Source organism: Cryptomeria japonica, chromosome 7, assembly GCF_030272615.1.
Source record: "Cryptomeria japonica chromosome 7, Sugi_1.0, whole genome shotgun sequence".
NCBI classification, from domain to species: Eukaryota; Viridiplantae; Streptophyta; class Pinopsida; order Cupressales; family Cupressaceae; genus Cryptomeria; species Cryptomeria japonica.
In genome coordinates this window covers 123,921,974-123,948,891 of record NC_081411.1, presented here as the reverse complement: position 1 = coordinate 123,948,891, position 26,918 = coordinate 123,921,974, and the positions used below count along the sequence as shown (strand labels likewise).

General features: G+C 37.4%; 1 protein-coding gene across 1 annotated transcript; it reads left to right on the top strand.

The window, feature by feature from the left end:
- Positions 1 to 22,403: 22,403 nt before the first annotated feature.
- LOC131856504 (uncharacterized) lies at positions 22,404 to 22,814 on the top strand. Its single transcript, XM_059208314.1, has one exon. It carries the CDS (start codon positions 22,404 to 22,406, stop codon positions 22,812 to 22,814), a length of 411 nt encoding a protein of 136 aa, XP_059064297.1.
- Positions 22,815 to 26,918: the final 4,104 nt, after the last annotated feature.

The following is a 26,918-nucleotide window of genomic DNA, read 5'->3' as shown; positions in this document are numbered from 1 at the left end:
AGTATAATGACACGCCAAAAACATTTGCATCTCATGTAGTTGCACCTACATTATCACATATAAGCATTTCATACATACATACATATAGATATCACAATTTCATCACATCCTGAACACAACACATGTTAGCAATATTACATTTTCATCATGTAAATAATCATTTGCATTATCATATTCATCTACATTTCATACATTCACATTTGTATTGGCATAACATTTAAAAACATAAAAGAACAAAAATATTGCATTGCATTATGTACATATTTGCATCCATATCATAACCATCACATCGAAACATACATCATAAAACATATAGAAGCATCACATAGGTACACATGCATATAGCTTCCGCAAAGATGAATCATCTCATATATATATAAAGTGTCATGATACAATGATGTCAAAATCATATGGCTACAAAATCACCCGAAGGTGTCTACATCATAATACAAAATGGTACAAAACACTGATACCTAGGGAGCCCTCTACGGCTATGATGAACTCCCTCCCTCGGAGCTACCTGGCCTTGACAGAGTCTGAGCCCTAGAAGGACCTACCCCAGGATCATCCCTCCTGTCCCCTCTATCTGGTGGTGGTGGAGGACCCATAACCCCACCACTAGACGCCTGTCTCCTCTGGCTCCCTCCCATAGTTGTCGTTGTCTGTGATGGTCTGTGGAAGCTCCTCGCCCACTGCTCTAGTGGCACTGCCCCATAATATAGGTCTCGCCAGTAACCTATCTCCTCCCTTGCCCATAGAACATAGGCATATCCAGCCCCTGTATCCTCTATCACCTGCCTCCCTCAGTCGCCTCCTAAGCCTCGCTGTCTCCCTCTCCAAGTCCTGAATCTCATCTACCTATCCCTGGCAGATCTCCCTTAGCTGAAGCAGCTCATCCTCCTCCTCCTCAACCCCCTGTGCCTCTACCTGTGGCTCCCCCTATACTGGTGCTTGTGCCTATACCTGTACCTACCTCTGCCCCTATCCCTGCACCTGTCTAAGACCCTGTGTTGCTGGCACCTGTAGCGGCAATCCACCACGATCCCTCACCACCCGAGCCTATCTCTCCTCCCCACCCTCTCTCTGTGGAGCCACCCTCCTCTCTCCAACTACACCCCGCCTCCTCCATCGGCCTCTCCCCCCACCATCTCCATCATCATCTCCATCCCCCCCACCATCTCCATCTATCACCTCCCCTGGGTCTATCAGTCATGGGAAGGGATGCTTAGCCCAATATGCAGTGTACTCTGCATCTATACCTGCATCCTCAATATCTGGCCACATATCCTACGGCAAGGGAACCATCTCCACTAGCTACATCACGGCCTGATCATACAACAATAATGGCCCAAAGTGTGCCTAATCTCTGACTGTTTGAGCATACATCCTGAAACACTATGGCATCCACTGAATCCTGCCAAACTGTCTGCCCACTCTGTCTACCAGCTGCCTCTCCAATACATAGGGTGTCTGCCCAATCAGATATCTACTCCAGAAGGTGTATGGTAACTCTACTGCATCATCCTCCCACTGCTCACACCCAAGGTATGGCCTCCATATCATAGTGTCGATCTCATCCAAGACTCGACGTCAGTACTCCAACCTGCCAATCCATGGCTGTGAGGTAATCATATCATACAGATGTACAAAATTGTGTCCATGACCCCTGCCCTTGAAGTTTATCGTCGGTAGTGCATACCTACAGAAATGTGACTCCGCAGCCCAATCCTATGGATCCATGATAAACAAACTGATGCAGCTCGTAATGCTGGTCCCCAGGCATATCTGGTGTGCTATGTAACCAGAGTCTCCAAGGTGTTCCCCCAACCCATAGCCAACCCTCGTGTCGCCTTGTTCAGACATAGGAACCCACTGATCACTCCTCCTAGCACTGCTGGTAGTGCCAGTCCTGTCTATGTCATGGTATCCCATGCCACGTGTCCAGCTCTCATCTCTAGTCCTAGATCCTAAAACACTCATCTTAGGGCCTCCCTATCTCCCTCTCGATCATAAGGAATCAGCTCCCCATCGACAGGTACCCATAGAATCCTGTAAACATCCTCCAAGGTGACTGTCATCTCACCCATCGGCAAATGGAAAGTGCAAGTCTCAGAGTGCCACCTCTCAGCTAATGCAGTCAGCAAACCCATGTTCGCCCGAAACTCAAGCACATAGAAAATGTGGCGTAAGCCCATAGCATCAATAGTAGCTCTCTCATCAACTGTCAGCTCAGCTTGCAATCTCTGAGTTGATGGGAATCTCTCTCGTGACTCTAGCATAGGCAAGTACTCCTGCAAAAATGCAAATCAATCATGTCAGTTATAGTGACACTCACTGTTCATCACAAAGTGTTGCTTCTATCCTAGTGGTACTCCCTGTTCATCACAAAGTACTTTGTCTTGGTACTCACTGTTCATCACAAAGTGCCTTGACCTATCCTAAATCTTCCCTAGAGGACCTGCTTGAGTGAATCCTCTCATCAGCTTATCTAATCGATAGCATATGTTCATCACAGAACTACCAATTTGACCTTGAAGACATAAATATGCTTTCATTGCATAAACGTGCTTAAAGACTGCACAAACGCTTCTTCTCTACATAGATGCACCTTAAAGACAGAGATGTGTCTATGCTCTGCACACACATGCCTGAAAGACACACATGCTCCTGCACAACTCAGATGCAATGGCATCCTGCACAGATGCCTTTGTCGGCACAGACACGCCTGGCACAAACGCAGACGCGCCTAGCCAACCCAGACACACCTGGCACCAGCACAGACATGCCTCTACATTTTTGACACTTTTTTGACATTATCCTAAAGTGCATTTATTGCTCTACTTGACATGCATTAATGACAACAATTAATACAACAAAGTACAAGGAGATTTTGTGGTACTCACCAGCTCTCCTGCCTCTGCTGGCCTTTGAAATCGGTGAACACGATCGAATCTGTGAACCAATGCCATCGCTGCTGACTACTGTTGTTCTATCTCGCTCTACACTCTAATCTCTTGGATGTGTGGATGACAATGAGGATGTTTTCCCCTCGTGGTCTATCTTATAGACTACCCTAGCCCTCATCCTAGCCCTTGTCCTACCCAAAATAATACTACTTTAAACCCTGATCGGTAGATATACTTAACAAGTTTGTTAAACACTATGCATGTTAAGTATATCTACCGATTAGGATTTAAAGTAGTATTATTTTGGGTGTCGTTGATTCACCCCCTCCTCTTAGTGCTTTACATGTCCATCAAGCATTAGGTCTGGTCCTAAAATAGGTCACCATAAAACCAACACCAACACCACCGATCAATAGGAACATGAACAAGATAACCAACAACATCCCGAAAGCCATCTAGAAGCCGTATCAACACCACTTATCAAGTGCATCAAAATATCTTCAACAAAGCTTTCCTGGTAAAACCCTTATCAGTGACCAAAAGGCTTACTAAAATAAATGATAGCTCTTGAGTTATCAAATCTCAAACCAATTGATCGTGATACACATTTGAATAGCATGAATGACATATCCAAACCAAAGCATACCAAAGCATACCGGATCAATATCATAATCCAACCGCTCTACTGGAACCTATCGGAAACCGGTAAATAACCAAAACAACCGATGTTACCATCAATGACAAAACATCAATGCAACACATAATCAATTCCTCCAATTTGTCAACAATCTCCCCCTTTGGCATTTATGGCAACACTAGATGTGAAAAACATCTGAGTCCCAAGAAATGCCAACAATCTGCCATAAGATGATATTACAATAAAGTTAACAAACTCCCCCTATGAATGATATCCTTGTTAAGCTCTGATCTCTCCCCTTTGACTGATATTCTTTTAAGCTCTATTTTTCACATATATCTCTCCTCCCTTGACATCAATGCCAAAAATATGACATAAACATCAAAGGAAAATCGTAAATCCACTAAACCACACAACTGACTACTCCCCCTGAGTAGTAGCACCAACACATCAATCTAGAATGAAAAGTAGCTATGTAAATGCATACTGGCCTGATGCCAATCAGCATCACTCAGGTCTCTACAGAAGGGGAAGAAACCCCCAATCTGTCTCTAAAGTACTCAAATGATTCCTTAGGCAAGGGTTTAATAAATATATCTGCAATATGCTCTTTAGTGTTCACATAAACTAGTCTAACTTCATTTGCTTCCACCTTCACCTTCAAAAATTTGTACTTGATAGATATATGCTTTGTCTTAGAATGAAATACTAAGTTCTTTGATATGTCAATAGTAGCAGAGTTATCACAGTGAATAACTATTGGTTCATTACAATCCACCCTTATATCCTTCAACATTTCTTCATCCATAAAATTTGTGTACAGTTAGTAGCAACAGCAACATACTCAGCTTTAGTAGTAGATAAAGAGGTACGTGAGTGTTTCTTGTTGATCCATGAAACAAGTTTCTTTCCAAGAAACAAAGCTCCATCGAATGTGCTCTTTCGATCATCAACATCTCCAGCCCAATCTACATTTGTATATGCACATAGTGTAAAACCATTATCTTTAGGATACCACAAACCATATTCAGTTGTTCCTTGCAAATACCTAAAAATACTTTTCACTACACTCTCATGATTCTCTCTAGGATCACTCTGATATCTTGATACAATACAAACTCCATTCATTATATCCGGTCTAGTCTGAGTCAAATATAATAAACCTCCAATCATAGACTTGAACCTTGTAGGATTTACAGGTGTTGATGCATCTATCTTAGTCAATTTCTCACTTGTAACCATAGGAGTACCAACCAGTTTAGAATTTTCCATACCAAATTTCTTCAACAATTCCCTAGCATACTTAGTTTGATAGATGAAAGTACCTTTATCAGTTTGAGTAATCTGCAAACCTAAGAAAAATTTCATCTCCTCAATCATAGACATCTCAAATTCATTCTTCGTATTATCAAAGAATTCCATACATAACTTATCCTCAGCTCCAAAAATGATATCATCAACAAAGACTTCAAAAATCAATAGGTTATCATTAGTGATCTTAAAACATAAATTATTGTCAGCATTACCTTTAGTGAAAACATGCTTCAAAAGATATGTATCCAATCTTGCATACCAAGCTCTAGGGGCTTGTTTCAATTCATATAAAGCTTTCCTTAACCTGCAAACCATGTTTTTGTCATCTGAAAGTGAAAATCCATTAGGTTGCTCAATTTAAACTTCCTCTTCAAGATTTCCATTCAGAAATGCACACTTAACATCCATTTGATAAACCTTGTAGTTGTGATGGGCATCATAAGCAATAAATAATCTCATATCTTCAATCCTAGCTACCGAAGCAAAAGTCATCATAATCAATTCCTTCCTTCTGAGAATATCCTTTGCAAACCAATCTAGCCTTATTCCTCACAACTTGTCCATCTTCATTCAATTTGTTCCTAAGAACCCATTTAGTCCCAATAACATTCCTATTTTTACGTCAGGGAACCAAAGTCCATGTGTTATTCTTTTCTATCTGATCTAATTCCTCTTCCATAGCTTTCATCCAGCATTCATCTTTACATGCTTCAATTATTGATGCCAGTTCAGTTTGAGAAATTAAACATACCTCATCAGCTGCCAACCTTCTTCTTGTCATCACTCCTTTACTCTTGTCTCCAATGATCTGATCTTCTGAATGATTTAACCTAACATACTTAGGAGTTTTTTGATTATATGTTCCTCTGCTCCAATCTTCAGTTACTGTTGAATTTTTTGATACAATCGAAGCAACTAGTTCAACATTTTGCACCGATGTAGGTGCTACCAGTTCACTTATGATCATTTCCTCTGTCGGTTCTCTCTCATAAGTTCTGATTTGACTTCTGTTCAGTTCATCCACTTTGACATTAGTGCTCTCCATAATTCTCTGCAATCTTTTTTTATAACATCTATATGCTTTTCTATCATTAGAATAACCAAGAAATATCCCTTCATCACATCTATGACCAAACTTTCCAATGGAATCATCTCTTTTGATATAGCATTTACTACCAAATATTCTAAAATACTTAACTGTAGGTGTATGACCAAACCATAACTCATAAGGTGTCTTATCGGTGCCTCCTTTGATATGAACTTTGTTGAATGTGTATATTGTCATGCTCATAGCTTCTCTCCAGTAGATATGAAGCAGATTAGCTTCTATCATCATAGTTCTAGCTGCATCCAAGATAGTTTTGTTCTTCCTTTCCACAAGTCCATTCTACTGAGGTGTCTGGGGTGCAGATAATCGTCTCCTTATCCCATTATTTTAATAATAACTGTTAAATTACCGAATGTGAATTCTCCAACCTGATCAGACCTTAAGCATTTAATCTTCAATCATGTCTCTATCTCAACTTTAGCTTTAATGATTTTAAACTTTTTGAATGCTTCATATTTCTCTCTTAGAAAAGTAACCCACATCATTCTAGAATAGTCATCAATGATTAGCATAAAATATCTATCACCCTGAAAAAATGTGATTCTAGCAGGACCACATAAATCAGTATGAATAAGATCAAGAACATCATTAGATTTGTCTTGTATACTCTTAAAATAAGTTTGACTTTCTTTCTCAGTTTAACTTTCCTTACATACCGTATTATAGGGCTTCACAATCTTAGGTATATCTCTAACGGCCATAGAAGAACTTATCTTTACAATGCAATCAAAATTCACATGACAAGACCTCTTATACCATAGCCAACTCTCATCAATTTGTTCAATCAAACATGTCTTCTCACGGGGGTTCAAATGAAAGATGTTAGCTTTAGTCTGAGTACTAGTTACAATCTCCAATCTAGATATGTTGATAATCTTGCATTTTCCATCCTTGAATTGTAACTGAAATCCCCTATCCACCAATAGTCCTACACTCAAAATATTATGCCTTAAACCTTCAAAATAATAAAAATTATTAGTATCATGCTTACCATAGAATGATATAGTTCCTCTTCCCTTGATCATGCATGCTTTGTCATCTCTAAATCTAACTAGACCACCATCAAATTCTTGCAAAGATTAAACTTGCTTTTATCTCCTGTCATATGATGTGAACATCCACTATCTATCACCCATTCATCCTTGTCTTCAACTTTAGCAGCCAGGGCCTTTTCTTTAGGTACCGAATCATTTTCTTTGATAGCCAAAAATACCCATTCCTTTCCATTGTCGGATCCACTAGCTAAATCTTGTGTCAGTTCATCATCAGAATTAGTCACACCTTCCTCATTCGCATAGTAGCATGATTTGTCTTTGTTCCTCCTATACTTATGCTTGTTCTAATAATCACAGTTATTTCTAAAATATCTTCTAGCTCTTTCCTCAAATCTTGAATTCCTTTCAAGATATCTAGATGCAAAATTACCTATGAAACATTTAAAAGGTGATTTTCCTTCATACTTACTCCTGTTGGACCTTTAGGTACTCTTCTAGAAAATAAGGCTTCAAGTTTCTCAAACTCTTCATCTTCTTTCTTCATTTCCTCTAGTTCCTTAGCATATTAGGCTTTCCAATCACTCTTGCTGGTAGATGATGTAGATAGATGAAAAGAAGGTTCATATGTTGCAACTCCAGAAGGACCAAATTTCTCACGCTCAAAAGAAGATAACTTCCCAACCAAGGTATCCCTATTAACAGAGGTGTTTTCCATTGTTCTCAACTCATTAATTGCAGTAGCCTTCATCTTGTAAGACACTAGAAAATCTCTCAGTACTTTAGAAACTATTTCATCTTCACTCAGAGACCCACCACAACACTAAATTCCCAAAACAATTTCATTTACTCTCTCCATAAAAGCAAATAATCCTTTCATCTTCTTCCATCTTCAGGGTCTCATATCTCACTCAACAATGATCAAGTTTAAAAATTTTAACTATAGGGTCACCTTCATTCAAAGTCTCCAATTTAGCCCATATAGCCTTTGCAGTTGATTTCTCAGTTACTCTCATAACTTGTTGATGAGAAAGTGCACATAAAAGGGCTTCTCTACCTCTACAATCATTTTCAATGTCCTTATCCAAGCCTACTAGAGGAGGATTGCCAGATGCCAGATTATGAGGTGTATTTCCTTTCTCAATGATCTCCCAAATATCCTTACCAAGACATCTCAGATGAGTCTCCATCCGCATCTTCCATACTCTGTAATTTCTTCCATCAAGCCTAGGAATTTCTCTCTAGAAAATAGTTGCAAATGAACTTGAACTATTAGATGCCATAGGATCTTCCTCAAGCAGTTAAGCTTCTATAGAGAGGAATAGGCTCTAATACCAATTGTTAGACAACTCAAATAACTAGTGGACAACTGAGAGGGGGGGTGAATCAGTATTTGACATATTATAGAACTTTAAGCATTAAAACCTTATTACCGGAATACATAAACCAAATACCAGAATATCAGATATAATAATTAAGCACAAATATAAGCCACAAAACATTTACCAACCATCCAAAAAAGATAACACCAAGATTTGTACGTGGAAAACCCGGTAAAGGGAAAAACCACGATGGGAAGCCTACCCACAGTCAGATAATACTTCTCCAGTAAGTATATGATTACAAAAAGAGGGGCTCTTACATATAGGAAGGCCAACAGCCTAGAGCGCGCTTCTCATCGCTAAAGGAGCCTCACTGACTACAAAATAAATCCAAACTACAATCCAGAAAGAAGAGTAAACTACAAGAATAGCATCTCATATGCTTGAGTACAGTTTTGATTAAGCTCAGTATCGAAGGTCTTAAACCTCTTTCACCAACCCAATTCGATCACCTATGATTGACCAAAACCTCTACATATGATTACAACCTTATTTGCACACAGATAATCGCATAACCCATAAAACCATAGACCCATAACCATAACATGATCTATAAAGAGATCTTACATCATATTCATACCAACCCAAGACCTAAACAATTAGGTCGGCCTCCTAAAAGATAATACAATAAATTCATAACATAAACCTACAATCCAATGATCAACCAAGTCATCCTAAGACTAAAATAACATAATCCAATCAATAAATCCAACGGTAACGCATTGGGATTATCCACCAACATGTTACATCAACCAATCCATAACCTAGCAGAATAAGATAGCATTAGGTCTGGTCCTAAAATAGGTTGTCATAAACCAATACCAACACTATCGATGAACAGGAACATGAACAAGATAACCAACAGGATCCAGAATTCCATCTAGAAGCCACACCAATGCCACTTATCAAGTGCATCAAAATATTTTCAACAAAGCTCTACTAGTAAAACCCTTATCGGTGACCCAAAGGCTTACTAGAACAAATGATAGCTCCTGATTCATCAAATCTTGAACCAACTAATCGTGATACACATCTGAATAGAATGAATGACAGATCCAAACCAATTCCACAAACCAAAGCATACCGGAGCATACCAAAACAATATCATAATCCAACCGCTCTACCGGAACCTACCAAAAACCATTAAACAACCAAAACAGTTGGTGTTGCCATCAATGACAAAACATCAATACAACACATAATCAATTCCTCCAATTTACCAACATAATATTAGTCCTAAGATTACTTTGACTGATTTGATGCATTGTAAGAAAGGTGTTAAAGAAAAAGTGACTGATTTTATTGGTATATATAAGAATTTGTATTCTCAAATTTCTTATCCTATGCCTGATCAAGATGTTCAAAGAATTTTCATATTTAATTTGCAAGAAGAAATTAAGGATAATCTTCTATTTTCTAAATTTATGTCATTTACACAGTTGTGCATAGTACTTCATAACTATCAACCTCAAGTGAGTCAATTTGAACAATCTCCTTCAATGGCTCCGATTGATAAGAATGAAAGTGCTCAACAACCTTTTAAGAAGTTTAAACCGAGAAAAGGATTCATCAAGTTCACTGACAACAACATTACCTAGGTAGCAGCCTCAACAATAGGTGTGCCTCCTTTCTTCAAGTATTTGAGAAAAGAATTTACTTATCATTCTAAATATTTGCATAGTATTATGACACAATTGTTGAAAAAAAATATGTTGAAACTTCCTCCCATCAAACCAATTGACACAACCAAACCTTTGCCACCTTATCATGATTCCAAAGCTTTTTGTCAATATCATCATCAACTCGGTCAAGACACTAAAAAGTGTTATTCCCTAAGGAGTAAGATTCAAGACCTTATTGATAACAACATTGATAAACTTATAAGGCACTGAGAGGGGGGTGAATCAGTGCAAGCAAAAACAATAACACAAATATGATCACCAATTTAAATAACTTAAGGTTTAATAAACATAAAAGAAATATCACCACATAAGCTAACACCCAATATATCAAGCTCCACATAACAAAAATATTTATACGTGGAAACCCAAAAGGGAAAAACCATAGTGGGAGTTAATACCCACAAGATTCACTATCTGTAGAATAGAAGTATTTAACCAGTTAAGCTCTTACAAATATGCCTGGTTAGGAGCAGACCCTGTTAGGAGTCACCCGGTTAAGGGATTTACCTCAGCCCTGTTAAAAGCTTTGCCCTATTAGGAGAAACCTCGCAAGAGGATTTAGACTCGATTTAATGAGCTACCCTGCTAGGGGATTTACAATGTCAGCCATGTTAGGACCTACCCGGTTAGGGGATTTGACTACTGCAACTATTAAAAAAAAATAGTAAAGTTATCTGCATGTAGCACCTATGTGCTTGATAAGATCTGCTTCATTTTTTCTCAATACATCAACAACACATCCATATAGAGCTTCTCAAATTACCACACAATCATGTTGGCATTTGATTCAAGATTGCATTGATAACCTATTGTGTTGTCATTGATGACAATTGTAACCAATAATAATGTTGTTATGATGTTGTTTTGCAACCGGTAGGTGAGCAAGTGAAGGAAACTGGTATTACTTTAGAAGCAGTGAGATCAACCGGTAACCCTACCTGTTGATGTGCCAAACCCTAACTGATGGAGCTTGGTGAATTGGTTGTATTGATTTATTATCGACCGATGATCGGTAATGATTATGCCACATATGCATGTTGTATGTGATAAGTTTCAAGTGGTTTTTGGTGCGTAGAGATAACAGTTTTATCTTGGGAATGAGCGAATACATTGTATGAAGAGGAAATTATGTGATGAGTTATAGGAATCGATGAGAAGTGATCAGGGAGCGATTGAGGTTGTCATGAATAATGTGCTTATGATTGCTATGTAATATAACAGTCATACTTGAACCGATTTGTTTGTAATCTCTATGAGATCTTAGGTTTGTGATGTGTTACCGACCTATTGTTTTTCTTATAAGGTCAATGAGTTGTTTTGTTGTGTGGTTGGAGATTTTGGTTAAGTGTTAGTGTGATTGATTGTCAAACCAGAAGGAGTATCTGCAGTATGTGTGAAGGTAGATAGGAGCATAAAAGGGATCTGATCAAGCAGTGCAGTGCTATTTACCAGATCAGCAAACCCCTATTGTTCTCTAACAATTACAACAATTAAATCCCTTAATCAAGTAAGCTTTAATAGGATTAAAGATATCTAAATCCTCTAACCAGGTGATCCATTAGCTTGGATTTCAAATCCTCTATCGAGGTTACTCCTAAGAGGGTATTGCTTCTAACAGGGTATTATAGTCAATCCCTTAACTAGGTGGTCCCTAACAGGATCTGTTCTTAATAGGACATTTTTGTAAAGCTTTAATAGGCTTGGCTCCTAATAGGGGGAACTTTAAAAGAGTTCAGAATACTTGCGGGTATTCATCCCCACCGTGGTTTTTCCCATTTGGGTTTCCATGTCAAAAATCATTGTGTCAAGTGGTGAATGGTTTTTGTGGTTATGTCTAATATGGTTAATTTTCTTATCTATTAAATCTACTTAGCTATGTTAAGATGACCGACAGTTATCTAAAATGTTCTTTTACTATTTTTAGTAAAGTATTTTGATGTTTTGGTTAAATGGTTTGGGAGTTTTAGAGTTGTTATTAGGTTATGCCAGTCAACCGATAAACTATCAGTGCTATTGCAATTTGTAGTTCAGTGATTGACTTGTGAGATTGTTTTTGAGTTTGGTGAAAGTTAAGTCAGTTTTCTATCTACTGATTCACCCCCCCTCTCAGCAATTGTCTAGATCCTTATTGATTCATCATATCATCAATTGATATTAGAGTGTTTCAGGTCCTCTAGTGTCTAAGCCTAATAGCTTGAGGTAAAGATCTAGAAGAACATGATGAAGAAAGAAGGTCTGAAGTTTAATAGGGAAAACTATAGAATATGGAGTGATAGGATGAAAATCTATATCGAGTCTAGGAAGTTAATACTGGGAACATGTTGTTACAAAATATACTGCACCTAGTGGGATTTTGTCTGATGATCAAAAGAAAGAGAAACAAGAGAATAATCAAGCATTGGAGGCCATTATTAGCTCTTTTAATTTAGAGTATGTTGATGTCCATGGTTTGGACTATTTATGATGTGTAGAAGAAACTTGAGGATATCTATAGCGGTGATGAGCATGTGAAGATTTCCAAAGAAGAGAGTCTGAGAGGTAAATTTGATGACATGCGGATGGTTGAAGGTGAGAATATTCAACTGTATGGTCAGAGGACCAAGGAGATAGTCGATGAGATCAAGAGTGTTGGTGGTAAGGTGGAGGATTCCATAGTGGTTAGTAAGGTGTTGAGAACCCTTTTACTAGTCTATGCTATTCGAGTTGCAGCCATTCAGGAGCTAAAGTCTATTGATAAAATAAAGGTAACTCTTGACTCCATCATTGGTAAACTTACTGCATTTGAATTAAATGGTTAAGATGGTAGTGCTTAGAAATCTAAATCTACATTTAGAGCTCCAATTTCTAATCCACCTATGAGGAAAAGAAGAGATGTTAGTCACAGTTATGAGTCTAGATCCAACAGAGAAGTTGATGATGAAGACAGTCTGATCGATCTTGAAGCATTGTTGGCCAAGAGGTTACCCAAAGGTACCATTAAGTACATAGCTAAACTATCTTTCAAGTGTTTTGCATGTAACAAGATTGGACATATTATAGCTAACTGTCCTAATGGTGACAATGAGCGTAAGTGTGATAAGTACAAAGGAAAAGGCAAAAGAGATTGCCTCATTGTAGTTGATGGTGGAATAAATAATGAAGAATCTAAGGGAGATGCTCGTGAAGACATTGTCTTTGGAGATATCTAATAAAAACGTATTAGTTTCTCACATGGATGGTTCTGATGATTGGATCATAGATAGTGGTTGTTCACACCACATGATCTGTGACCAGAATAAATTTCTTACATTGAAGGAATTTGATGGAGGAGTAGTGAGATTTGGAAATGACTCACCCTACATGGTAAAAGTAAAGGGAACCATTTCTCTTAATGGAAAGAGCAATGCAGATGATGTCTATCGGGTTGAAGGATTAAAGCACAATCTGCTGAGTGTAGATCAACTAAATCATAGAAGTTATCCATTGGAATTTCATAATGGAATGTGCAAAATCTATAGGAGCATATATTAACTTATTGCGACCGGAAAGCAGACAAAAGGTAACATGTTTCACCTAAATCCTAAAGTCAGCAACTGTTAAATTGCTAAAATAGATGATAGTTGGCTTTGGCATCGTAGATTTTGTCATATAAATTTTGATAACATTGTCAAAGTCAGTAAGTCCAAGTCAGTAAGAGGTTTGCCTCAGTTGGACAAACTGGTGAATGCTCTGTGTAAGGAATGTTAGTTAGGGAAGATGACATCCTCAACTTTTAAGAGAAAATCTTTCTCAGTAGAACATTTGTTAGATTTGGTTCATACAGACCTCTATGGACAAATAAGGACTAAAAGTATTCAAGGTGATAGATATTTTATGATCTTCACTAATGATTTTTCAAGAATAATGTGGGTCACATTCTTGAAGGACCAAAATAGAAGCCTTTAGTACTTTTAAGGCATTCAGGGCCTTAGCTGAAAAGGAAAGTGGTAAGAAGATAAAGTGTCTAAGAACTGATCAAGGAGGTGAATTTACTTCAATTCACTTGATATTGTGAAGACAATGGAACTAAGAGGTAGCTTTCTGCACCTAGGACACAACAACAGAATGGTATTGCAGAGAGGAACAATTGGTCAGTTGTTGAAGCTGTTAGAATGATGCTAATACAAGGAGGTGTAGCAAAAAATTTCTGGAGAGAAGTTGTCAGCACAATTGTATACACTATGAACCGGATATTGATATAGAGAGGTAAGGATAAAACTCCTTATGAATATTGGTATGGTAGATCACCTAATGTCAGTTATTTTAAGATTTTTGGCAGTAAATGTTTTATCAAGAGAGGTGACTATGTTGGTAAGTTTGATGCTAAGAATGATGAAGGCATATTTCTTGGTTACTCCACTAAGAGTAAAGCCTACAAATGTTACAACAACTAGACAAAGAGAATCATTGAAAGTGTTGATGTCTGACTGGATGAGTGTCCTGGAGTTTTAGGAGAAACTAGTGAGGAGAAGAAGGAAGATGAACCTTACATTCTAGTATTGGAACCTGAATCAGTGAAGCCAGAAGTTGGTGAAGTGAATGTTGTAGTACCAATTCAAATGGAACAGGTAGATTCTACGGAAGAAGATGAAGATAGTGAGGAAGAAGAAGTTGAAGATGATGATCATGTCATTCCAAGGTATGTGAGACTTAATCATAATCGTGACCAAATTATTGGAGATAAAGATGTTGCAGTGTGATGCTCTGCGAAAAGGATTGTTAGGAGACACACACTCAAAGCAATTCAAACGTTAGTGTTAGTGTCAGAAATAAAATACTATCCTAAGCAAGCATATCAAGAGAGATATCAAACATTTAATGGAAAGCATGCAAAAATAAAAGAAAGACACTAGACCCTTCCAAATGCTTGCCAACATGTTCATAGTTGCTCCTCCCTTTTTCCTCTCCTCTCCAAGTTCCACATGAGTGTAGCTCTTAGTAGCTTTTTTCACTATTATGGATGTCTTATGGAGGTTCAATATTATGGAAATGGTTAAAAAAGCTTATGAAAATGCAAGGAAAGTAGATATGAGAAAGAACCTAATTAAACTATATTGATTTTAACCAAAATAACAATGTAGATTATGATTTACTCCTAAAATGCTCTCTTAAATTTTACTATAAATTAGATGCATACAAGATTTATGGATTATGGCTAGATGATGCTTTCAAGATTCTTGAGGATGAGGAATGTTAACTCTATTTATAGGTAAAATGGAGCAATGGATGGTTGAAATTGAGTAATCTCAACAAGGGCTAGGATTGATGGGTTTATGATCCATGTGAAGGCTTTCAACCCAATCCCAAGATGACAAATGTCAACATGAGATTGCTTGAAAGGAGAGGGAAGAAGCATTAAATGCTTGAGATGACATAAAGGTTAGCTGGGGAGGTAAGGTTAGGCTTGAGTTGAATGAATAAATTCATTATCCAATGCATAATGCCTTTATCCAATAGATAAACTCTTGTGCAAGAGTTAGTGATGATAACCATGGTCAAAGCAATGAATGCTTGAAGAGACCCATGAGTTAAATGGAGGTTGATTTAGAAAGAAAGTCTCTAACCATGTGGGTGAGTTTATTTAACCATTAGTGGTCATGTAAGAGCCATTAATGGTTTGGAAGACTTTAGGGGTTAACTTGTTGAAGACATAAAGGATTTAATGCTTTTAAAAGACTTTTGAGGATTTGAGAAGTGACTCCAAGTTGCTTAGGAATGTGACAATAATTAGGGGATGGATTTAGGCTAATTAGGAATGGTTTAGAAGAATCTAGAATGGGTTAGAAGAACAAGTGGGTTTGGTGGGTGAGAGAAAATAGGATTTTAATTAAAATAAAATTCATTATTTCAACAAAATAGGTGCAACTTGCATTTGTAGGAGAATGCAAGTTGGGGGGGGGGGGGGGGGGGTAGTTTAGGGATTTAAATAAATGTTTTGTTATTTATTTAAAAGAGGAAAGGGATTAAATTAAATAAATATGTTTTATTCATTTAATTGATTTGGAGTGTGACTTAATGAATTAATTTAAATAAATTAAATTATTTATTTAGTTAATAGAAGAAGAGGTTGAGCATGAATTAATTAAATATTAATTTAATTAACTATTGACTGATGGTTAAATAATTAAATAAATAGTAAATATTCATTTAATTAAGTGGATAGATTTATGTGTCTACATTTGCCCCTCTTTGAGATGATGTGGTTTATCACGTCGTTTCAAAGAAAGAAAAATAGGTGTGAAGAAATATGCCCCATAAATGCTAATTTAATGGGTGGTATGCCCCCTCAAGAGATGGGCCAAAAAATTTCAAAAAATCGGGCGATCTCTCAAAAAAGAGAAAGAAGCTGGGGGGAGATAGAAGAGAAGAAATTAGAAAGAATGGCGAAAGAATGGGAGAAGACAGAGTGAATACGGAGAAACAACAAACCAGTGAGTACCCTTAGGTCATGCAAGAGATACAGTGCAAATGTAGTGTGTGCATGTTGATTAATATTGTATAATTGATCAAAAGTGATTGGACAATCTGGTGCAATCGGTTAAATTGCCCTAGTTGAGTCAAAGCGTGACAGTTGATGTCAGTTGGTCACTTGGACAAGATAAAGTCTGAGTAAGTGAATCAAAGTGACTTGTTGTGACTTAGACAATTGATGTAATTGCCCGATGAAGTCAAGGTATCTGAAGAAAAATACTTGTTGAGACTTAGACAATTGATGTAATTGTATGTGTTGATTATGTTTGATTGGTTGATCAATTGATAGTGTTTGCATTGTAGGTTGGTTGTGGTGAATCATAGCAGCCCCGTTGAGACTAGCTCATTATAATAAATGCATGTTGTAGTCTAGGATTTCCATAATTGATTACCTGTTGAGACCTAAAGATACTTGATTTAAAAAGTATATGTTGATAGTCTAGGTGTACATGAGCCAATGTACCTATATAGACAGAGTAACTTTCTTTGCTTATAGGATGACTTAGGATGAGAAACACAACCCCTCCTATTAGAGATGGATGGTGATGAGCATGACTTGATTGGGTTTATGGTACATGACGTAGGGTATGTGATGTTGATTATTGAGATGGGGAGGTTGAGGGGAGAATTTGATTTTAGATAGAAGATATGGGGCCCCTATGACTCATTCCTATGGAAGAAGAGGAAAATAGAGTATCCATTGTCATTATTATGTATGAATGATATGCAACTATATGAATTCATGAATGTATGGAATGCAACGGAATGCAATATATACAGATGAGATGGTATGATGATCCATAGATTATTTTCAGTGCTTTATTTTTCATCATCGAGCATGGTAGTATCATTCTTAGCCGAGGTAGCAGGAACCAAGTTTGAGCATTTCACCTGTAAGAAAGCATTATAGACAAGGAAAAGTTACCCTCCATTATGGTTCATGCGCAAATGGTTGAGGTATGTGCTATAGTCAGTAAGACATAGTGATCCATGACTATATTTTTTCATATGATCATGTACCTTAGTGAACTTCCCACATAGACACCATTAGTACATGCCCTAGAACTTCATTGGAACAATCCATAGACAGCAAACAAAGAAAAAGATATTAGGAACCATCCCGGCTACTCTAATCACTTGTGGATATCCTGGAGTAGCGTAGGAACTTGATATAAATAAATAAATAACAAATCGACCAAGTACTTATCAGCCAAACTGAATTTTCTTGTCAAAGAAAATGGTACCATGTCTTGTCTATGGGGAAGGATGCATTCTTGCGAAGATGATTGTGTGTAGATGTTTTTAATTTGGTTGATCGATTTGATAATGATTCTCATTGTCTTGGTAGCTCAAAACTATTTTGTTTGGTGTCTGTGGTGCGATGTGTATGTACAAGGATTTTTATATATTGTAGTTTTTTTTATTGATTTTTGATGTTTTTGACATGGTTTTGGATTTTGTGAGTGTTTTTTTGAATGTTTTTAATGTTAGTTCAAGACATTTGGAATGAATAACTTAATGAATCACAAGTAATGTAGAATCCATTTCCATCAGTATGTTAAGAGCATTGCCCCCAGTTAGGTGTCACTATGAAAGCAGGTCGCAAGACACATCAAGGAATAACCCTGTTTGCAGATCAATAACAAGCCATGATATAAATGATGGGTGGAATGGATGCAATAGATGTGATTGCAATAAGTTTGAAAGACAATGGATCCATAGCCTTTATAAATGGCACCTATTTGCCAGATTTTCATCACTATACTTACCCAAGGTGCCACTGGAGTGGTTTTCCAGCATTTGGATGAATGATTTTCTTTACTATTTTCTTGATTTTTTTGTATTTTCTTTAGGACATTTTCTGAATGTTTTTGAGTATTTTTTTTATGTATTTGGAGGAGCTTGATGCCCTATACAGCTTATGTATGAAATCTTTTGAGGTGCATGTTGTTGATCAGATCTGCTAGTGGTTCTCCTTCTGAAGTTTCGAACTAATATGCCCCAGACCCAAACACAATAGTGATAACATATGGACCTAGCCAATTGGATTCAAACTTTCCCTGATGTTCTCTATTTGGTTGGTTGAGAGGATTCTCTTTGAGAAAAAGATAACCTACCTCAAATGTGCAAGGTTTTACTCGATGATTGTAGCTTCTGCTCATCTGTTGTTGATAAACTTTGAGGTGGTTGTATGCAACTTATCATTTTTCATCAAGCAATTCCAATTCTTGAAGACGTGAGACTTGGTATGCTTCATCATCTATCAGATTGTGCAAAGAAACCCGTAGAGATGGTATTTCAACCTCAATAGGAAAGATAGCTTCTACTCCATAGACCAGTGAGTAGGAAGTTGCACCTGTATGGGTTCGAATGCTAGTTCGATACGCCCATAGTGTTGGATTTAAGCGAATGTGCCAATCACGATCAGCATCATTGACTATCTTTTTAAGGATCAACAATATGTTCTTGTTAGATGCTTTGGCCTGACCATTGCCTTGTGGGTAATAGGGAGTGGAAAAGCGATGTTGGATGTGAAACTTCTCACAGAGCTTACGGACATCCTGATTTTTGAAAGGAAGGTCATTATCTGTGATGATCGACATGGGTACACCATACTGGTAGATGATGTAATTAAGGATGAATGAGGCGATTGCCTTGTTGGTGACTTGGGTAAGTGGAATGGATTCAATCCACTTTGTGAAGTATTCCATGGCGATAATGATGAATTTATGGTCATTGGATGAAGATGGATGGATTTTACCCACCAAATCAAGTCCCCATTGACAAAAGGGCCATGGTATTGTGATTGGTTGCAATTCCTGTGCTGGTGAATGTATCAAGTCTCTGTGAACTTGGCACTTCTTGCATTTTCTGACAAAATAGTAGGAGTCTTTTTCCATGGTGGGCCAATAGTATCCAGCACGCATGATTTTCTTTGATGGTAAAGGGCTGCTTGAGTGAGCCCCATAAATTCCCTCATGCACTTCTTCCAAGGCCTTTGTAATATCATCTTGTTCCAAACATCAAAGGAGATTACCATCAAGACTTCGCCTATATAGGGTTTCGGCAATGATGGTGTATCAAGCAGTTTGGCGGATGAAGGTTTTTCTTTGGTTATTTGATTGGTTAGGGAGAAGTGTGTGGTTGCAGAGGTAAGTGAAGAACTCACCATACCATGGGGATTCAGAACCGACAAGGTGACATATCATTTCAATTTCAGGGATATCATATGCGGGGATCCAAAGTTGTTCTACCAAGAACTCGTAGCATGTTGAATTTTGCAGAAGATCCAGGAGAGATGTGATTGTAGCCATTGCATCAGCAACTCAATTCTGATCTTTGGGTACTTTCTCAAATGTGATAGTTGTAAATGATTCTTTGTAACTATCCACCATCTTTTTATATGGCATGAGCTTATCATCCTTAGTTTGATATCCATCGATGACTTGTCGGATGACTAGTTGAGAATCTCCATATACCTGTGTCTCTTTGAGATGCCATTGTATAGCCAATCTGAGTCCTGTGATCAAGGCCTCATATTCTGCTATATTATTGGTGCATGGAAAAGTGAGCCGGTATGACTTTAGGATGTTGTCACCTTGAGGTGTGATAAAAAGAATACCTATCCCCAAGCCATGTCTTGTATATGAGCCATCAAAATATAGCTTCCAAGGTTGTGTAGTTGTGATCATGAAGAGCTCTTCATCTAGAAAATTGGAAATAAGAGGATGGTCACCTGTGAGGGGTGCATCAGCCTACTAGTTTGCAATAACCTACCCTTTAATGGCTTTGCGGTCCACATACTCAATGTCAAATTCACTCAGAATCATAACCCATTTGGCCAAGCGGCCTATCAATGTTGCCTTTTTGAGTAGGTACTTTAGTGGATCTATCTTGGTGATGAGTTATACCTTGTGCACTAACATGTAGTGCCTCAATTTGGTGGCTACTAAGATAACTGCCAGGCAAGCTCGCTCAATATGTGTGTAATTGAGTTCATAGCCTACCAATGTGTCAGAGATATAGACTACCGCATATTCTTTTCTTTCTACATTGTGTTGAGCCAGTAGTACTCCTAATGTTGTATTTGTAGCTGAAATATATAGTAATAGACGTCTGCTTGGATCTGGTGGGATCAACAATGATGTATGCATTAGGTAGTCTTTAATAATTTGGAATGCTTGTTGGCACTTTGCATCCCATTAAAAGCGGACATTCTTATGTAACAAATGCGTGAAGGGATGACACTTATCAGCCAATTGTGCAATGAATCTCCGAATTGATTGTAGTCGCCCTTGTAGTGTCCTTAACTGACTGATGTTCTTTGGAGGTGGTATGTCCATGATTGCCTTGACTTTTGCCGGATCTACTTCAATGCCTTTGCTTGAGACAATGTATCCTAAGAGCCTCCTAGAGATTAATCCAAAGACACATTTCTTTGGATTGAGATGGACATGATATTGCTCTAATTTGTCAAAGATTTTACCCAGTATTTCCAGATGACCTTCTCTGGTTAATGATTTGGCTAGTAAATCATCAACATAATCCTCCATTATGGTGTGCATCATGTCATGGAAGATGGTAGTCATGGCTATTTGATAAGTTACTCCTAGATTTTTCAAACCAAATGGCATCACATTCCAACAGTATGTTCCTCATGGGCATGTGAAAGCAGTTTTATGTTGATCCTCTGGAGCAATCTTCATCTGGTTGTACCCTGAAAATTCATCCATAAGAGAAAGATGTCATGTCCTGATGCTAGGTCCACAATCATGTTGATGTTTGGTAGGGGGAATTCATCCTTAGGGCATACCTTGTTCAAATCTTTGAAGTCTGTATAGATATGGATGCCCCCATTAGGTTTGCCAACAGGTATGATGTTGGAGATCCAATCTGCATAATCGATGGGTCTGATAAAACCAACATCTAAGATATTTTTGAGTTCTGCTTTGACAAGAATAGCAATCTGTGGGTGCATCTTTCTGAGCTTTTGTTTAACAGGTTTAGCTCCTTCTACCACAGTTAGGTGATGCATGACCAAATCAGGATCTAAGCCAAGCATGTCTGTATAGGACCATGTGAAGTTGATTTGATGCTTCTGGAAGAATTCCACAAATTTTGGTCATTCCTCTAGAGTTAAGAGAGATGCCAGATGTATTTGGTGAGGAGTCTTAGGGGTCCCCACATTGAATTCTTTTGTTTCTTTAATTAGGATCATCGATCTATCTTGATTTGTACTAGAGGGGAGGATTTCAAACCCTTCATCCTCAAGCACCTCAAAGAGGTTTTCACCCTTGGATACACTCTTTTTACTATTTTGGGATCAACAAGTGCCGCTGTGTGGTTTTCACTAGAAGATCCATGTTTTATTATGATATTTTTGCAGCTGAAAGGTTTGGCATCTGCCCCAAAGTACGATGCGCTATTAAGTTCAATGGCAAATCCAGCTTTATGATCCTCGCTTGGTATGTTATCCCATAATTCCAAAAATTCTATGATTGCCTCATTGTTTTGGAAGTGGTCGAGACATGGGGGATTGGGTTGGTTCCATTCGATGAGTTTGGGATGGATAATGGGAATTACCTCATCGATCAAGCTAAGTGTGTGGGAGGCATCACTGAGGGTTAAGATAGTGGCGTGAAGGTCCTCGATGGTTCTCTCCCCGTCAGGTTCAAGCATAGGATGAGATGTAGGGTCTGTGGAAGGTGCTTCCAGCTTAGGAACCCAAATGTTTTTAATCTATGCTTCCCCATAAATAGGTATGTCTTTACGAGGTGGAGGTGGTGATGTGTCTTCCTCATATAAAGTATTTAGATGTACTAAATCAAATTCCCACTCATGGGAGTCTATCTCTAAATCACTCTTGAGCACCCAATTACTATACCAAACCGGGATGTCTTTTGAGTTGAATAGTGTATTTGTGACTAGCTTATGTACTTCTAAAGATGGAACTATTGGTACTGCGGGTGCTACTGATACTTCTGATGTATTTATCAGTTGTGTCGATGTTGTTGGTGATGTTGATACTATTGATGGTGTTATCAATGCTGCAGGTAAAATTATTGGTGTTGTAGGTGGGATTGTGGGTACTACTGATGGGATTGGGGGTGTTGTTGGTGGGATTATTAGTGTTGTTGGTGTTGTTATTGGTTTTGTTGGTGATGTTGTTGTTGTCGGTAATTTTGATGGGATATGGGGTGTTGTTGGTGGGATTATTGGTGTTGTTGGTGCTGCAGGTACTGCTGATGGGATTGGGGGTGATGCAGATGTAATGGATCAGAGGAAAATGATGGATAAAATTTGATAAGATTGGGATCAATTCTAGTTTTGGGAATGACACCTCCTATATAAGACAAATATGATCAAAGCATCTGTTTTTAGGAAAGATACATTTATGTATAAGACTTGATCAAAATGTCTAGTTCCGGGAAAGATACATCCTGTATAAGACATGATATAATGGATTAGATGAAAAGGATGAATAGAATTGATAAGATTGGGATCAAGTCCAGTTTCAAGAATGATGCCTCCTATATAAGACATGATATAATGGATTAGATGAAAGGGATGAATAGAATTGATAAGATTGGGATCAAGTTGGTTTCTGGAATGACACCTCCTGTATAAGACAAAGATGATCAAGTGTCTGGTTTCAGGAATGATATATCTTGTATAAGACTTGATCAAAATGTCTGGTTTCAAGAAAGATACATCCTATATAAAACATGATAGACAAGAGTTGGAAGAATGATGAAGATATGAAAGTGAAGAAAGATTCCCTGATGATGTGACAGATATGCATGTGATGGATGTAAGATGAATGTGATTAGATGATGATGATGAGATGTTTATTGAAAATGAGATCTATGATATGAGATGTAAGAATGTCATACTAATAAAGATAAGGCTAACTAAAACAAAATCCAGTAGTCATACTGATTTATGTCATTGTTTTGTTTTGTTTAATGATTGATAAAAATGTCTAGTTTCAAAGAGTGAGTACCCCATATAAGACCAATCTATCTGGTTTCGACTATTCCTATACTTGTATAAAACATGTTGATGTCGATGTTAATAGATGGATTTATTATCAATACTTGATGATTGATAGGAATGTCTGGTTTGAAAGAGTGAGTACCTCATATAAGACCGATCTGACTAGTTTTGAGTGTATCTATCCTTGTATAAGACATGTTGATGTTGATAGATTTCAAGTGATCAATTGATTAACAAGACATGTGACTAGTTTGATCGCAGACTTTGAGAGTCTTCCTTTTGTTGAATTGATGGATGATTCATGCGTCTGTGCTTTGATTTTCAATTTTTATTTGATTTTGTCAATTTTTTTATTTTTAGTTTTTTGGATATTTCAATTTTTTGAGCTTTTTGGATTAGAAGAAAGATGTGTTTGGTTTCCCCAATGTATAGAAAGATAAGGAATGAATGAATGAACCATTGAGGAGGATTCCCTTGATGATTAGGGTCCTAGTGGAAGTAGTCTCTTCCTCTTTCACCATCGTGATAGCTATGTTGCTCAAATGTTTGTCATATTTGTGTGGTATCAAAGTTAGAGGGCAGTTTAGCACCTTCTTGTGCAAGTCTCAGAAAATAAGCATCTCCATTGTTTCTAAGGGTTTTGTCAAAGAGTCTGTTGAACCTAGGATTGTGTTGTGCTCTTTTTATAGCTTCGGGAGTTGGAGTGCTAGGATCTTTATCATTTGTGCCTCCTCCAATAGCCTCCTGGAAATCATTGAGGTTTTCTTCCTCCTCTTCAATCTTTAGTTGTCTAGTTTTTGATCTGGTGTGAGCCATTGTGTTTGAAAGTTTTGAGGTTTTGGTGATGTATGAGGGATGGTGATGAAATATTTTGATGACAAATAAATGTTGTGTGACATGTTTAGAAGATGGATCTCTAACACTGAAGGTTGGATGTTGCCAAAGTTCTTTGTGAATTGCTCTTTTTCTTTCAACAATTTTGATATGGTAAGGTATAGAAAGGTTTGAGATGTGTTACAAACCAAGTTACCTAGCAATGAGAGGATGCACTTATAGACTAGTTTTAACTTGTGTAGAAATGCCTCTTAGGATGATTGATCCTAGATGTAGAAACACTATAAAAAGTGATTTCTTGTTTTGATTTTAGCAATATTTAAAAGAACTTAGGACAAGACCTTTTTGTGTTTTGAGAGTTTAATGGATTTGTGATGTTTGAAGTTGAAAGTGGATAGAATATGAACCCCAATAAAAACTTTCTATCACAAAGGGGGTTTCTACTTCTTCCTCTCTCAAGGATTGGTGGTTCCCCCCGAGCTACGTTGTAGATGATATAGGTTTGTGGAAAGAAAGCAGGGTTTATTTTATCCCCATTGTTTTTATGATAATACAAGGCTCTATACTGAGTAAAAGCTCTATTTTTTGAAGGCTCCTTATCAAATTCATTAGATTTTCCTTGAAGATATAAGTGCATATGGTGCAAGAAGACTCTATGTGAGAGAAAAAAATTCTATTGATATAGAAAAATGTCCTTCTTTTGATGAGAGATTTTGAACTCAATTGTCTCTTTTTCAATGTGGTATTTTGATGAAGACTCCTTTTTCTCAAGATGTGAGTGATGGTCATACAAACTGATATTTTGTTTCACTTATTGATGTTTGTGTTGTTTTATCAATGTTTGAGGTGAATTTAATGGATGAATACTTGATTTAAAATTGTTTTGAATTTCCTTGACAAGAAAACTGAGCAAGCACACAAGAACAATAACCTTGCCTCTTTTCAACAAAAGGCAAAAATAGGTGTGGGTCTAGATCAACTCAATCATGAACTTTATTGACCCTTTTGAAAAATGTATTTTTAATGTTCCCAAAGCCTAAAGTCGGCTCAAATTTTTATTGGTCTAACACAAGATGAAGACAAGTCAAGCACTTTTTATCCCTAAGGTCAATCGGCCAGTTGTGATATTTTCAGCCCACATCTTGATATTTCTTCAACTTTTGTAATAAATACCTTATGAATCTCATCATGGCAGGTAAGGATGTGATATACTAAGTCTTGCATGAGCATAACAAATAGATGATCCCTATGATGGGGGAGCCACCACTTTTATCAAGCTACAAGTAGCCTTTTTAAAAATCCATGTTTCTACTCAAGGAAATATGTATGGTGCGTATCTTGGGAGCAAAACCATCTATGCTCTTGCACTGAACTTTTCACAAATATCCTCAATCAATAGAACGGGTAGAATTTTATATAAAAAGGTGTCTAGTAATGTTCAATTTTTTTGGATATAAGTTCATTCTGTAGTGACTCACTTAAGAGCCTTATAACTTGTGGTGGGGCCCATATGTCCTTTCAGCAAGTTACACTGTAGGAACAACTATACCCAAGGCTACACCTTTCGCTCTCACTTGATTTCTATAGCGGCTAAAAGGATTTACCGCATGACATTGTTCCCAAGAGTGATGTGGCTCTTTGCAGGTCTCTCTTAAAAACTAAAAAAATTGAGTGTTACTTGTTGTCCTCAAAATTTGATTCCCTTCTATGTTCTTAAGATAATATGGTCTAAACTGGGTGCAGAGAAAACATCAAAGATAAAGAAATTCCAGAGACAACATATGACAAGGTTTGATTAAAACCTTCTACACTTCAGGCTTCCTTAGAGCCCAGGTGGGTATACCTTTGTGAATTAACTTCACACTTTTAAACAATAAACCCACAGCAAACCAGTCCAAAAAACCAGTGGGTTCACTCACCTTGAAATCAACTAAAAACAATGAATAGAAACTGTACTTAACTTCAGCATTTTTGATCAACAAAGTATGCAATAAACAACCTCGATTAACACCAGTGCCTTATCCAAGGTTACAGAGTCACTTAAATTCAAACAACACTTCTGAAATAATATATCCTTATGTTTCTCGTCGGCTTGGTTTCCACATATCCTGATATATGCCTGGCACATACAAGAATTCAATCATTCTAGACTAAGCTATGGTCCTCAAAATTCACAGTTCCCTCCAAAGAATTTACTGGTATGAGTGATCCCGCGTATTTAATTTCCCTTCTAAAGAGAAAAGCAAACTAACACTTATACTGAGATTGCTTTGCAATTCCTTTCAAACTAAACAAGCCTGGATTATTTAGAATAAAGACAGTAAATAAATTTGTGAACAAATGTGAAGACAACACATAACTTTTACTCAAAACCGATGGCCTGTATATTGATATTCATTTCAAAGAGTATTACAATAAATTCTGATTCTCCATTAGACTTAGAAAAGCTCAGATAAATTTCTGCAGCGTTTTCTTACAAAATTTTGTGATCCCTTCCCCTCTAGTCCTAGTATCCATTTATAACAACATGGATGCACAAAGCTTCGGACTTCTCGAGGAGAGTTTGTTACAATTATTT